General features: G+C 37.8%; 1 protein-coding gene across 2 annotated transcripts; it reads right to left on the bottom strand.

The window, feature by feature from the left end:
* Nucleotides 1–340: 340 nt before the first annotated feature.
* Nucleotides 341–6,954, bottom strand: LOC117296820 (popeye domain-containing protein 3-like). 2 transcript variants are annotated; one of them, XM_033779886.1, is made up of 4 exons: nucleotides 5,960–6,951; nucleotides 3,640–3,760; nucleotides 2,594–3,134; nucleotides 341–1,080 (listed from the first exon to the last, which is right to left on the bottom strand). In XM_033779886.1, exons 1-4 carry the CDS (start codon nucleotides 6,448–6,450, stop codon nucleotides 974–976), a joined length of 1,260 nt encoding a protein of 419 aa, XP_033635777.1. In that variant the 5' UTR covers nucleotides 6,451–6,951; the 3' UTR covers nucleotides 341–973. The 2 variants fall into 2 exon arrangements, with proteins under 2 accessions (XP_033635777.1, XP_033635778.1); XM_033779887.1 differs by having other exon boundaries at nucleotides 993–1,080; nucleotides 2,519–3,134; nucleotides 5,960–6,954.
* Between the last annotated feature and the right edge of the window lie 7,061 nt (nucleotides 6,955–14,015).

Genomic DNA, 14,015 nt, shown 5'->3' with positions numbered 1-14,015 from the left:
CATCAAGCTTGTACACAGTGGTGTGGCCCATTGAACAGGGCCCAATTTCTAATGCTGCTTAAGCTTAAAAAATAGCTAAGCACAACAAAACTATGCTTACCAGAACAGTTACCAGCCAAAATTCCATGTCACATGTACAACTTGTGACTGGTATCCTGCTCATGCTCAGCAGAAAACTATTTAGCAATATTTTCTGCTTCAGCAGCTCTATGAAATTGGGCCCTGGTACCAGGACCCCATTTCATAGATTTGCTTATAAACACAAAAGTAGCTAAGCATAACAAAATTTTGCTTACCAGCATAAGGTTACCAGCCAAACTACCATGACACAAGTACATTTTGTGACTGGTATCCTGCTCAATTCTGCTTAGAAGAAATTTGTTAAGTAACATTTTCCACATAAGCAGCTCTATATGAAAATGGGTCCAGATGGACAGATGGTTCATGAAATGATACTTCATTACCATAATACATAGCACACTTAACAATCAGAATTAAATCGGTTGGGATGGCAACTTGTGAGATGGTTGTGGTATTCTGGTCTGTGATTATCATTCATGACCTTTAAATTGTTCTATTCTTGTGAGTTCTAAGACACAAGAAGACATTGCTTTCCTTATCCTATATTTCTGGTGATCTGTTTCTGAAGATGTTGACCAGGGTGTCTTGAACTCTCCTTTGGCATTGATCCCTCATGTCTTCGGGTTCATCCCACCCCCTCCCCAACACCAACCCATTGGGGGTTCCCCTTGTTTTTTTCTCTGTAACGAGTTGATGAGTTTTGTACACATGGTAATCAAAGCTCCAAATATAAAAAAACTTCAAGGCAGTTTTAAGTGGAGGAAAGTTGTATGCTCCAACGCAGAAAAGGCTAGCCCACAAGAGGTGACACGCCTTAAAAACTTTCCTGCAACTTTTTGGCAAGCATTACTGTATTCTGCTTTCACATATTTCCGTGGTTGTGGACTTGTCTTTAAACTGAAGATACATAGTGTGTTTCTCTTTGGTCTGGGTTGAGGAACTGATGACCATCGTCTGACTGAAAGCTGCTTCTCTTAGAACTGCCCTCTAGCATTGGTTCTGAATTGTGGGGGAAAAGGGGAAAGAATGTTACATTAAAGGCAGTGGACACTATTGGTAATTACTCAAAATAATGATTGGCATAAAACCTTTCTTGGTGACAAGTAATGGGGAGAGGTTGGTGGTATAAAACATTTTGAGAAACAGCTCCCTCTGAAGTGACGTAGTTTTCGAGAAAGAAGTAATTTTCCACGAATTTGATTTCGAGACCTCGGATTTAGAACTTGAGGTCTCGAAATCAACCATCTAAACGCACACAACTTCGTGTGACAAGGGTTATTTTTCTTTCATTATTGTCTCGCAACTCCGATGACCGATTCAGCTCAAATTTTCACAGGTTTGTTATTTTATGCACATGTTGAGATACACCAACTGTGAAGGCTAGTCTTTGACAATTGCCAATAGTGTCACCACCATTAGCGTCAATTATGGAATATTTAGTGTTAGCCGTTAGTATACAAGTGTTAGTAAAACTCAAATAAAGATTTTTAGTTGCAAACTTACACTACTTCAAGAATTGTGATGGGTTGACAGTTAATTATCAGATGACCGCTTTTTAATTTTCTTACTCATCTTGAATTTAAGATAAGGATTGTTTGGGTTCTTTTTAGTTCATGCACCGGTCACAATCCGTACTTCTAAAATGCTCTCTTTCAAAAATCATGTTTATGAGCTGATTTTGCGCTGCATGTGTTTTCTCCCTTATTTAATAAAAATGATGGCAACGTAATTTGCAAAAAAAATTGTAAAACGGACAAAGCAGATGACAAGATATTATTTAAACTCAAATAGCCGTTAATGTTTAAGCATAAATTATTATGTCAATTTGTGTGTTGCCTGATATTTCAGCAGCTTTTGTCGCGACATAGAACATAATTTTAAGAAACAAATCTTGAAGCCATCATGAGAAAAGTGTGAAAAGAATGGTTTGTCAAGATTAAAAACCAGTAAATGTTGAACTAAACAGTTAAATGTTGTTGCTTTACTCCCTTTTTCAATACAAGTGTAACGTTTAGTACACTAAAAGGAAGCGCAAACGTGACTACCTAAAAAGAATTATAGTGGAACAACAGAGGGTTGTTTTACGTGCAGTCAACACAAACTAGTGATTGTATTTAATTCTGCTAGGTCTTGCTCTTGTGGGCTTAGCATATCATGATGATGTTCATCACTTTGTAATTGTTTTGTAACCAAGATGACGCAGTGATAACGTCATCAACTCTTGAAAACAGGGGCAATTTTTTTTGTACACACCCACATACATGTTTTGTTAACTGTTTTCCTCTATGTGACCCTTCCAAAGTGTTATTTTCATGCATGGTTGAAATGTATGGAACAGATTGTGTTGAAATGTATGAAACTAATGTATGAAAATTCGAGGATGAGAAAAGAAAGAGAACGAAATGTGATCGGTGGGTGTGATATGCAAATGATTTACCATAACGTGATGTTTACGCATGCGCGGATGATACCATGCATTAATAAACTCTTGGCAAACTTCTTGGTGCTGTACCGCTTGTGTGTGACGTCATGCTGTTGAGCCTCGAGGGCCTCTCTGCTTGGCCGAGGGTTGAACGGCGCGTTGCGTCGGCTCCTCTCCCCGATGCAATACTCGCTCTGATGTCCACCATGGATCGTGCCGAATGCAGACTGGCTGTACTTCCCGATCCTGTGGGCACAGTTAAGCCCATTCCCCCGGTAGTGTGCAATGGCGGACCACCAATCCCAGCATCATCATCCAGTGAAAGTGCCCGCTCCCATTTATGAGAGAGTAGCCCACTTTCTTCTTCCTCATCATCTGGTAAGCAGATCTCAGCTATTTCCGGCACGCTCATCTGTTTAAGGGTGGTCATCTTGTTTGTAGGCTGGGTGCTCGGTGGTGGCGCAACTGGCTTATCGTTGTCCTCGTTGATGGAGTAAAGTTTAGTGTTGATGTCTTTACCGATAGTTGTCTCGAAGACTGCCCTCATGAAAGCCTCCTTTCTGAGGAATTTGTCAAGGTCTTTCCTCTGCCATTGAATGTACCGACAGTCTACATCTGCAGTTACGGTTACCTATGAATACGGAATGGAAATGTACATATTATGGAATTATGTTACAGACCACATTTATGTACTGGTAATTTTCTCAACGGCACTGAAAACTATTGGTAATTAGGCTACTCAAAATAATTGTTGACATAAAAACTTACTTGGTAACGAGCAATGGAAAGCTGTTGATAGTATTAACATTGTGAAAAAACGGCTCAAAGTAACGTAATTTGTTGAGAAAGAGGTAATTGCTAACTCAAATATTAAAAGACTATAGGGGGAGCCTTTTATTAATTATGCGTCTGACAGCACACAAAGTAATGCAACAAGGGTGTTTTTTCTGTAATCTCTTACAAAATCGATGACCAATAATAGAGCCAAGATTTTAACAGGTTTGTTATTTTATGCATAATTTGGGATACAACAAGTGAGAATACTGGTCTTTGACAATCACCAAACGTGCCCGACTATGGCTTCGAGTATAAAAATGTAACCAGTCTTGGCTTGGGTGAAATTTAGACCCATTTACCTGAAAACTAGACGGGCCAGCTGCCGAAGTAACAGACCGGTTGCTCTGCCATTCGAGAGAGTCGAGGAATTGAGATGGGTATACATTGTGCAAGAAACCACCACTAGCTGTAACTCTCATCCTGTATAGTACAAATAAAAATATAAATACAGTTTGACATAATGTTATGAATAATATGTGATACTTTATTGGTGTTATTTCGAGACTTTGAACAACATAATACAGTAACAGCACAAAAAAAAACCAATGAGCATAAATAGTTTTAGAATATTAACATAAAGCATGTAGGATAAACCTGCAGTTCTTGAAAGCAAGAGAATTGAAATAAGTCCCTTTAAGAGCTAAACACCGACTCTATTTGATACTGCGGTTTTGATGGATGGCTCTGTGCCACTTTTAATAATATAAAGTGTAAATATGATTAAGAAGAAACGATGTTAACGCGTGATGGAAGTATGCTCATGCTACATCCAAGTACAGTATACTACTCTACTTGGTTAGAATAATTAATCCACATTTAAATAAGGTCTTGAAATAAAACCCCGATTATTCTTAAAACCTGACTATTATAAAACCTCGTTTGAACATTAATCTGAATACAACGTATTCTAAATAAGTTCAACCGAATCGGACTTGATTTATTTGATTAAATGAATTCTAGAAGTATCAACAGCGGACAGTCTTAGCTATTCAAAATCTCGATGTAATACGAATGTGTTTTTCCGCATTTTGTTAAAGGAACACGTTACAAACGCTTTTCAAAGACCAACTCGACCGATCCAAGGCAACGTGTTCCTTTAATGTCAAGACATGCCATTGGCGATTGGGATAAAACTAAACGCTTAGCCAAATGGTGTAGGAACGTGCCGCCCATATCAGAGTCAGACGAGGCCGACTTGTAACGCACATTGAGTGAAACTAGATTGCCTCCCGATAATTTGATAAAGCGACCTCGAGTTTTGACTCTTGCTTGAATTGCTGTCCGTGCAGAAAGAGTAGCCAAATTTAATTGTCGAAATCTTTAAATGTTACTGACATTGATTTGTGACACATGCACGTCTGAAAACATCCTTGTATAAGTCATATTTCACCCCAAAACCAACCCGATTTATTTTATCGTATGAAGTTAATAATTTGTTCACTGTAAAATGTACAAAATAATGTATTTGTATTAACCACAAATCATAAATAATTTATGGTAAGGGTTCACATTAATTTTCATGAAATTCTGTTTATGTGACTGGAAACGGCAGTCAGGGTGGTTAAAATAATGTTTTAAGGGAATAAGAAAAAACAAATGGAAGTCTGATGAAGAGCTATTCGTATTTTTACTTTACTGTTTCCCTTTCTGCACAAATTTAAATATTTACTTGTTGGGTGTTTGGTTTCTTTTAAGATTTTATAGATACGACACCGTATTGGATTTTAAATTTTCCGGATTTTCACACCGATATTCATGGTGCTTTTAAAATCCAGTAAGAAGTGCTTCCGGCTGCGGATCATCACCACGGAGGTTATTCCGCCATGCTATCCTACTTAGCCGGTAGTCTAAAAGCGTCTTAAGGCGATATGCGTGCGACAAGAGAGACCTAATACCCTTCCTGTAATGGGTGTAAAGTTCACACCATCTTGCCCCTGGGGATTGTCTAGCGTACTTGGTTGTTGATGTACCATGTCAGCGTTAAATCACGACGGGTAAGACGCAACAGTCACTCCCACTGATGATCCCTGGCTTGAAGACGTTCTGATAACGATTTGAGCTTGTTAACCGCTAGATTGATGATGCCCGGTATCTTTTAGTGCTTATCGGTGATGACATCAGACCTCCTCTTTTATTTTTTAGGCAGGGAATACTGAGTGCATTTCCACAGCGAATCATTAATAGGTTGAATGGAAATGACATTTCCATGGTAATGGCATGCATTGCAAACACATTTTTATTTTTTATTTTTGAAGAGTTTTAAATGAAGGGTTCTTATTTAAGGTCATGTGAGGGCGCTGTTAGTCAGACCATTCGTGCGGAGCAGAACAACTGAGTGCAGTAATCGTGCATTTAAAAAAGGGAAATCTTTACAAGAGTCTGGCCGAGTGTGCAGATAAGTCGCATGGAGCAATTTTAAAACAAAGACAATAGAGAAAGTTCTCGATCTGTGCTAGATTCAAAGAAGAACAATATTTTGCAAAGATACTCTTTTAAATCGGCTAACACAACTTGATCTTCCGTCTTTTCCTTACAAATAAATTTGAGTATAAAATCCAATAATAATTTACCGGTATCCTTTTGAACAAGTTGTGACAAAAATAACAAATGTTTGCTCACCTTCCGGAAATCAGTAAGGACAGTACCCGGTCTGTTCTCGTTCGTCCTTCCACTGCATAATGCCCCGTTCTGTCCAGTTCGTAGATTTCACCTCCTTTGTCAAGCAGCACGCGAAACTGCTGCCGACTGACGTTGAATGGCTTGAAGAGAGCTCCGTATATCTTCTGCACATCGTCGTCAAAATTCACTGGGTAGGTGAGATAGGAGAGGTAGATGAGATGACCGATGTTGGCGAACAAGGCAGAAAGCTCCCACGCCAGACCATCAGGCCAACATAGTGCTGGTCCGGCCCACAGCACGTGGCAAAAGAGCCCGATGACAAGGCAGATGCGTAGCCATAAGGCCTGGTATATACCAACGTTAGGGGGGACGAGCAGGCCGTTGATGATGACAAAGCAGCCAAGTTGGTAGACGGCAGGTTGCGATTGTGTCCAACCGTTGCAGGAAGTTGGTCCATTGACCCACCCAGTTCCGTTTGTACTGGCCTCCATGTCGATAACACCACTTTGCTACCTAAATGTTTGCAAAAGTAGCTGTGGATATTTTCACTTACTTTCACTTACTCAAATAATTATTCACCCATCATGAAGTCGCTAACGTATTTAGCGTTCTTTAACAGTACAGTAGCTCGACTTCAAAAGTTTAATGAATTATTGCAGTGGGGGTGACCTATTATGGTAAATACATCACATGGTCGCAGTAATACTTGATACTTCCAACCCGGAGTGCTATCGGGGTACGATAGCAGTCTGGTGCTGCCTATGACTGTGAAGCATTCTTAAACGTTTGCATGCGGGCGCCAACCACAATCATCCACACACAGATACCTTTGATTTCTCATTACATAAACATGATGACACATTGATGAAGAGATGGCAGTCGGACGGGTGCCTGCACTCCCCGTATTGCAAAAGCAGAGTCTTCTTAGTGTTTACATGGGAGAACAATATTCTTAGCGCAAAGCAATGCGTGACTTGTCGATGAATGGAATGGCAATGATGCGGCAGGAACGCAGGATTGTCTGATTATATAGACGGGGTTTAAAGGTCACGACAGCCCGCCCGAAAGTCACCGAGAGCACGGTGGGAATTGAAGGTTTAGGAATTAGTATTAAAAAGTCAGGACTGTGCTGTGATTTTTGTCTCATTCGGTGTCGTTCACAGCATGAAGTCATCTTGGTGTACATTCCATCCATCTTAAAAGTGTCAATTATGCAGTGTGTTGGCCCTAAGAACTTAAAACAGCCGTTAAAAACGGGAAGGTATCAATCGATTTTGTCTGAACTTTATTTCCAATATCAACGCAGAGAGACTGTGTAATTACTGGTCTAGCCATAATTGGCAACCTTTTGATTATTTAGTTAAATGTCAATGAGAAGCTGGTACTAGGATTAATCACGAACTTTATTTCTCTCTTGAGGGTAACCATCTCATTAACATTGAGTGAAACCTTGTAATACATCATTAACCTCAATGCTCTTTGCCAATGATTGTGTGACTGTTTTCACTCAGTATTTTTATTGTTAAAGGCAGGGTATACTTTTGGTGTGTCCCATACAATAATGAGTATACAATAACAAACATGTGAACATTTGGGCTCATTGGTCACCGAAGTTGCAAGACAAACATAAAAAATAAAACACCCTTGTTGCGTAGTATTGTGTGTTTTCAGATGTCTGATAGAGCTTCATGCCTGAAACCTTTATCAAATTAAAACTGTTTAGGTGAAAAATTACCTCTTTCTCTTAAAGATACTTCATATGCGGTCGTTCCTTACCATGATTTTATAATCAACTGCTCGCCAGTCCTCTTTACAGTGTAATTTTATTTTACCATAAGCCTTTGGAGTAATTACCAAAAATACACCCTGCATTTAAAAAAGTACTTTTAAACAAAAACAAGTTCTTGTTTGTGGATGTACCGCGTTTTCATATCACTCTATATTCACCACTTAATTTGTTGTTGTTTTGCGTTGAATTCAGACATTAATTCCATCGTGTCTTCTGGGACTTAAGTGACTTAGTCAGTATACATGATCAGGATTTTCAGAATAATCCAAATATATATTTGTCGTAGGCCCTGCGTAATCACAATTCTTGGGATGGTTTATGTCCTTTTCACATTACCAAAGGCAATGTTTGTTACAATTTAAAAGAAAACCCCATCAGTCTGTAAACCTTAACCGCAATGTGAAGTAACCGAGATAATTTAGAAGAAAATACTCGAATGTTTGCTTTATTGACGAAAATCTTAGCAGCAGACTGATATGATGAGATGTATTTTCATTTTGAGCGGGATACAGTTGTATAAAGATTAAGCGAAAGGAAATAATGAGGATATGATATTTTGAAGTTTATCGATATCAACAGAACATGAATAAACTGTTAATTTCTCATGGAAGTCTGGTTGAGATATGTGATGGTAAAGATTGATTGTGCTGCCTAAATATGCGATTGCTTCTGCGAGGGCGCTGACTTGTGATTGTCATTTGAAGTGAATGGCATAACACCGCATCTTGTAACAACAGACTTTACCAAAACAAACCGAGAAATCAGAAAATTTAAACAAGCAACTTTAAATTGAGATTGGTGCCATTACTTCCAATCAAAGCACCATTGCGCATTCCCTTTTAACTTCAATCACGACAGGCAAACACGCATAAGTTGCCTATTAAAATGCTAATTTCATTGATTGATACTGCTTATTCACAATTGAAATATACAAATGATTGCCTCAATTAAGCCTATAATATTCATTTATGCCAAGAACGGGAAGTTATACAAGCCCATGAAGCCTGAAGTTTCCTGGCTTCGTCAGGCATGTTAATTATGAGGTAAACAATGCACATTTCATTTGCGTATGTTTGGACGGTCTTTATTGATTGCCAGGTAATAACATGGCCGTCTTCATGACATTGTTATTGACTGCTGAATTTATGCAAATAAGTGCTTAAACAACAAAATACGAGATACAATCATAGAAGCTGATGCGGTGTTTTAATTGAGAATCAAAAAGAGAAAGGGGAACGTAACTGGGAAAATATGACGTTTTATTGTTACCAAATAAAGTAATACAAAAACGTGTTAAGTTAACAACCATACGATCATATTGCAATTGTATGAAACATAAGATTAAACGACGAAGACAGAATGCAAAAATAACCAACCGGGAAATAATTATTTTTCTAATAACAAAACCGAACGTAAAAAGAAAACCAAAACACGAAGATCGAGTCTTAATTTCAGACTAAAGTTTTGTCCTCATTGCCATAAACTGTACTGATGATCTGTACATTATTCGCTTAATAATGTTAACATGTCTTTCTAGACGTAGTTGTAGAGAATATCATTTCTCCGTCAGTTTTTTACGTTAGATTTGCTACGAATGCACCAACCATGAAAACATAATGTGCACTTCATTTGGGAATATTTGTATTAATTTTTAGTAGATTTCATGTTCAAAAAGGGATTGTTTAAAAGGCTCAATCTGTTGTTGCAATATAATGTTAAACACAAACCTTACATAATGCGTCGTTGGAACAAAACTTACCATCCTGTAAATGTGTACATTAAAAAAATGCAATGTTGATTGAGTTGTTTTTGACATTACGAAACTTCTAAGCTGTCAACCGTGTGATACCAGATCGCTCGCCATTTTACATTTACGGATTATATTACTGGGTAAAGTGACACATGATATCAGGCCGAACCCAGGGATAGACAATTTGAGAGATATGTTTCACTTTGTAACACAATTTTGGAATAAAAATGTGAATGTAATCCGAGTTTTGCAAGAGGCCTTGGAACTGAGAAGTATATAGAAAAACCGGATAGAACTTCGATGTTAAAGCAGCCAAACTAAAGCATTGTTTTTGGAAGTCATGGGATGGGCTGCACGTTTTCTATTCTTTTATCAATCAGCGCATACTGAATTGTTGTGAATGCCATTATAACCGGTGCCTTTTTTGCCGAGGTTTTTGTCTTCCACTGCTCGCTCCTTTAAACTCACCTTTCATTAAATCTTCCGCCCTTATTTACTTTGCTCGCGGCAGAATTTGAATATTTGTTGACATCAAAAACCTTTAATTAAAAAAAACCCGTCTGTGACATTTTGTTCCGTGCTGTATAAAGAGATCAAATTGCGTCATTAGTTGATGAATGTGATCTGCTGTAATGATAAAGAATTTGATTTCTAAAGATCAGCCCAATTGTATTTCTTCTGCCTTGACCCCTTGAAAGACCTTTTCATGCACGTGCTTGAATTTATTCGGTGGAGGGGAAATTAAACTCGTATATCAAACTTGAAATAACGACATCAAATACGCGAACCTTATAAGCGCTAATTAAATTCATGGGTTTACGAATGATCTTTCATTCCAATCCTTAAGACATATAAATAATAACCTTTGAACATCCATAGTTGGTAGTGATTCGCAATTTTATGAAGAACTAAAAATGTTATAAAGATTTTGAAAAATAATGCAGAAATTGTTGAATATATGCAGTTCCAAATATAGCACGAGACACCGTGTCTTCTTCAATGACAGGGGCTGATTGCCCAGGGAGAGTGACACAATTTCGATTTGGATTAAACATTTGTATGTATTTTTTTGTTTTTACTTGGTATGTCTGCAATATGATTGCTAATGGCTTGTTAGCCTTTGTTGAACAAACATAAGTTCTTGTGAAATCGATTATTAAAAAAACACACTCTCCACTGTCTAAATAAAAACCTAAATAAACCAACCATCAAATAAAGAGCTTGGTTATTTATCCAATCTACCCATGAATGAGATTTCAACGCGCTGTCGAGTGACAACAAATGTCAACAGTCTGTACGTTTATTTCTTCATTAAAGGCAGTGGACACTATTGGTCACTACTCAAAATAATTATTAGCATAAAACATTTCTTGGTGACCAGTAATGGGGAGAGATTGATGGTATAAAACATTGTGAGAAACGGCTCCCTCTTAAGTGCCATAGTTTTTGAGAAAGAAGTAACTTTCAACGAAGTTGATTTCGAGACCTCAGATTTAGAACTTGAAGTCTCGAAATCAACCATCTAAACGCACACAACTTCGTGTGACAAGGGTGTTTTTTCTTTCATTATTATCTCGCAACTTCGATATCCGATTGAGCTCAAACTTCCACAGGTTAGTTATTTCTTGCATATGTTGAGATACACCAACTGTGAAGGCTAGTCTTTGACAATAACCAATAGTGTCCTATGTCTTTACGCTGTCTCCTTGTGAACTGAGAAAACAATGTTTAGCTTCACACCAAGGCCGTTTTGACTTTTCTAAATATCAAACTTTCCGCTTGAGACTCGAAGACGACTCTTTTATTTGTACTCCAAGTTTGATTAACTTCCCTGAATTCGGGCTTATATGAAATGCCTTTCTTATTCATACAAATATTTCTTCGAAGATTAAGGGCAGAATCTCAAATTCCCGAACGCTTATGCACTTGCTGTCCACTGGGGAATTCTTGATACTATGGTCTAAATGTCATCTGCTCTCGATATTTGCATATCGTCTGTAAAATGCAGCAGCGTTTTGCTTTCTTGTTCCCTTGGTTACACTCAATGCAGTCCAAAAGCCAGGTTTGAGAGTTTGCAAGAGGCATGAGTTTAAAATATAATGTATGCAGCGAAAGTTCAAATGGCTGTTTTTGTTTCTTTTTTTACCATTCAACTCTGTTCAAGTATGTTCAAATTTTCAGTGATTATCTCTCGTCAGTTTTACTTAATTTATTTCATGCCGTCTTTACATTAAATTCGAAGGAGAAGAAACAAAAATGATTATTTGAAATTACATTGATTATTTCTTTATACATTGAAAACAAAACAAATTTGCTCAATCTTTAAATGGGACACGTTTTCCCCATCATCAAACCTCGTTTCGGAAACGTGTTTGGTGAAAACCAAGAAGGTTACATCACAGCTGTCACTTCAAGTCATCTGCCACCCTGTATTTTGTTTGATGTAATTATGCAGCCAGACGTTCTTAAATGTTTGAGCACCAGACTGCTACCCATCTGTACCTTGTGTGTAAAGGTAATGAGCATCAGCTGATTTACTCTCTTAATACCAACCATGGCATTTACCTTGGTATCCCCGTTGAGTAATTACATTGTGAGTGTACCCTCTGTTTAGTAAGTTGAGAAGGCATGCCGAGTTTGCGCCAGCAGAGTTGTTTGGCGATCTTCCAGGGGGAGACAAGCGCGGATATCGATTCGTGTTTTATTCAACTACTTGAAAGTATCGATTCTTTTGACATTCTTTGTAAATAAATCGGAACATCCAGAATTACTAGATGTCCGAAACGCTTAAACGTATTCAAATATTCCCCCATCGTAGGTCTGTGTCATGATGAAGTAAAGGTGATGAAGATAGTTATTTTGTGTTTTGTTTACTTTGACTATTATAATATCTTTCTAAATTTCTTTGATACCAATAATCGATGCTAACTATTTTGTACATTCGGTAATGGATTTCACACGTCTTTCTAGACATATTCGACACTGCTGTAACGAACTCTTAGCCAACGTGTGGTGTCAACAAACTTGTGCTATAAATAAAACTCATTTAAAAAAAAATCTAGTCTTTCTACTGCATGTAGTAATCTTTCTGAATATGATATTCCGCAATTCATCACAATACGCACTCGTATCGAGATAATAAAAAGAGTCGCTCATTTATGTCCAGTATAATCAATTAGGCAACAAACTAAATCTGCATTTCTTTCAAAGTACTGAAGGAAGCATCGCACACATATCTGTATATCCTTCTTATTCTTTATACTCTAAACCGCGTTGAACAATGAAGCCACCAGGATGCATAGAAACTATTCTCAAAGATGTTTTCCTCAGTCTTATGGATGACAAAGACACAGGCTTTTACTTTACAGTCACGTCTAATCAATCTAATGGAATGGTAGACTGTAAATAGTTCCGTCAACCTGACTAAACACACTGGCCATCCGAGAGTGCCTCTGTAGATTGCAATGTCGAGCCGTGGACAGTTTCGAAGAACCACTCCAGGCCAAGAGATATTGTAACAGCTGCGTCCGAACAGGCGAATTTTATCCACTCATAAGAGTTTATCTTCGCTGCGAAGTTCGTAATCACCGTCATTGTTTTTTATCTTACTTAGTAAAGAACATAAACCTTGCGAGAAATGCATAACAAATAATGGTAAAAGTATTGTTTTATCAGTAAGCGTCGATCGTCGTTGGGTTTTGCTTTATTTGTAAAATGCCTGTCGTACACTTTGGGAATTTTATATTGCATCCAAACAAGCATGACCAAAGCACATTATGTGGTTCGACTTCTAGCAGTCCTTTTGATTTCCTGGGAGTTTTACCACTGTATGTTTTTTACATTGCCTGTGCATGCATCCCTTGGTTTGAAGCTACGCCCACTTATGGGCAACGGTTTAACAATGTAATGTAACGTAGGAGTCTGATAAAAATACCCTCGACAATGGGTCGTTATATCTTCATTAGATAACATGGCCTTATATTTTCGCAATTATATTGTATTGTATTGTATTGTATTGTATTGTATTGTATTGTAGTTAGCTATGAGGCCAAGAAGCCCCTTTTACGCCGTCATGTACCGCAGAGCAAAGACAAGTCTTGCCAATCCGACCTGTACTCTGCAATGTGCATTGAGAATAACAAACCTTAATAAAAGCATAACACAATCAGGGCCCGTGTCTAATTAATGTATACCTTCACAAAATGTAGTTGGGATGAGAACCTAATTTAACAATAACTTCCTAAAATGTTCCTTACTTCAAGACCAAAACTGTGGTCTAAATTGATTAAATGGACCTTGTTTAGTGTCAGCTTTTAGTATAAAGTCATTTATATTCATGTAGCCGTTTAAAGTCTTTGGACAGAGGCTATTGGGCACAGGGTGAAAATGACAGGTGTGAGTCTTTTGTATTTTTGACCATTGCATTCGGAAATTATTAATGCAACGTTGATGTTTACACTGATTTTTTCAAATCACTGGATTAAATTAAATTTGCAAGCGTCAACCATGTTCAGATT

This window comes from Asterias rubens, chromosome 11, assembly GCF_902459465.1.
Source record: "Asterias rubens chromosome 11, eAstRub1.3, whole genome shotgun sequence".
NCBI lineage: Eukaryota > Metazoa > Echinodermata > Asteroidea > Forcipulatida > Asteriidae > Asterias > Asterias rubens.
Note: the sequence above shows the minus strand (reverse complement) of the source record. Positions and strands in the feature narration are given on the sequence as shown.

Bases quoted from the DNA above. Each gene is read 5' to 3' on its own strand.
- LOC117296820 (XM_033779886.1), bottom strand. From the start codon at position 6,450: ATGGAGGCCAGTACAAACGGAACTGGGTGGGTCAATGGACCAACTTCC. The intron at 3,761-5,959 runs GTGAGCAAACAT...TGTACTATACAG, and splicing joins TCCTTACTGATTTCCGGAAG to GATGAGAGTTACAGCTAGTG. The intron at 1,081-2,593 runs GTACAGCACCAA...CCCACAATTCAG, and splicing joins CATGACGTCACACACAAGCG to AACCAATGCTAGAGGGCAGT.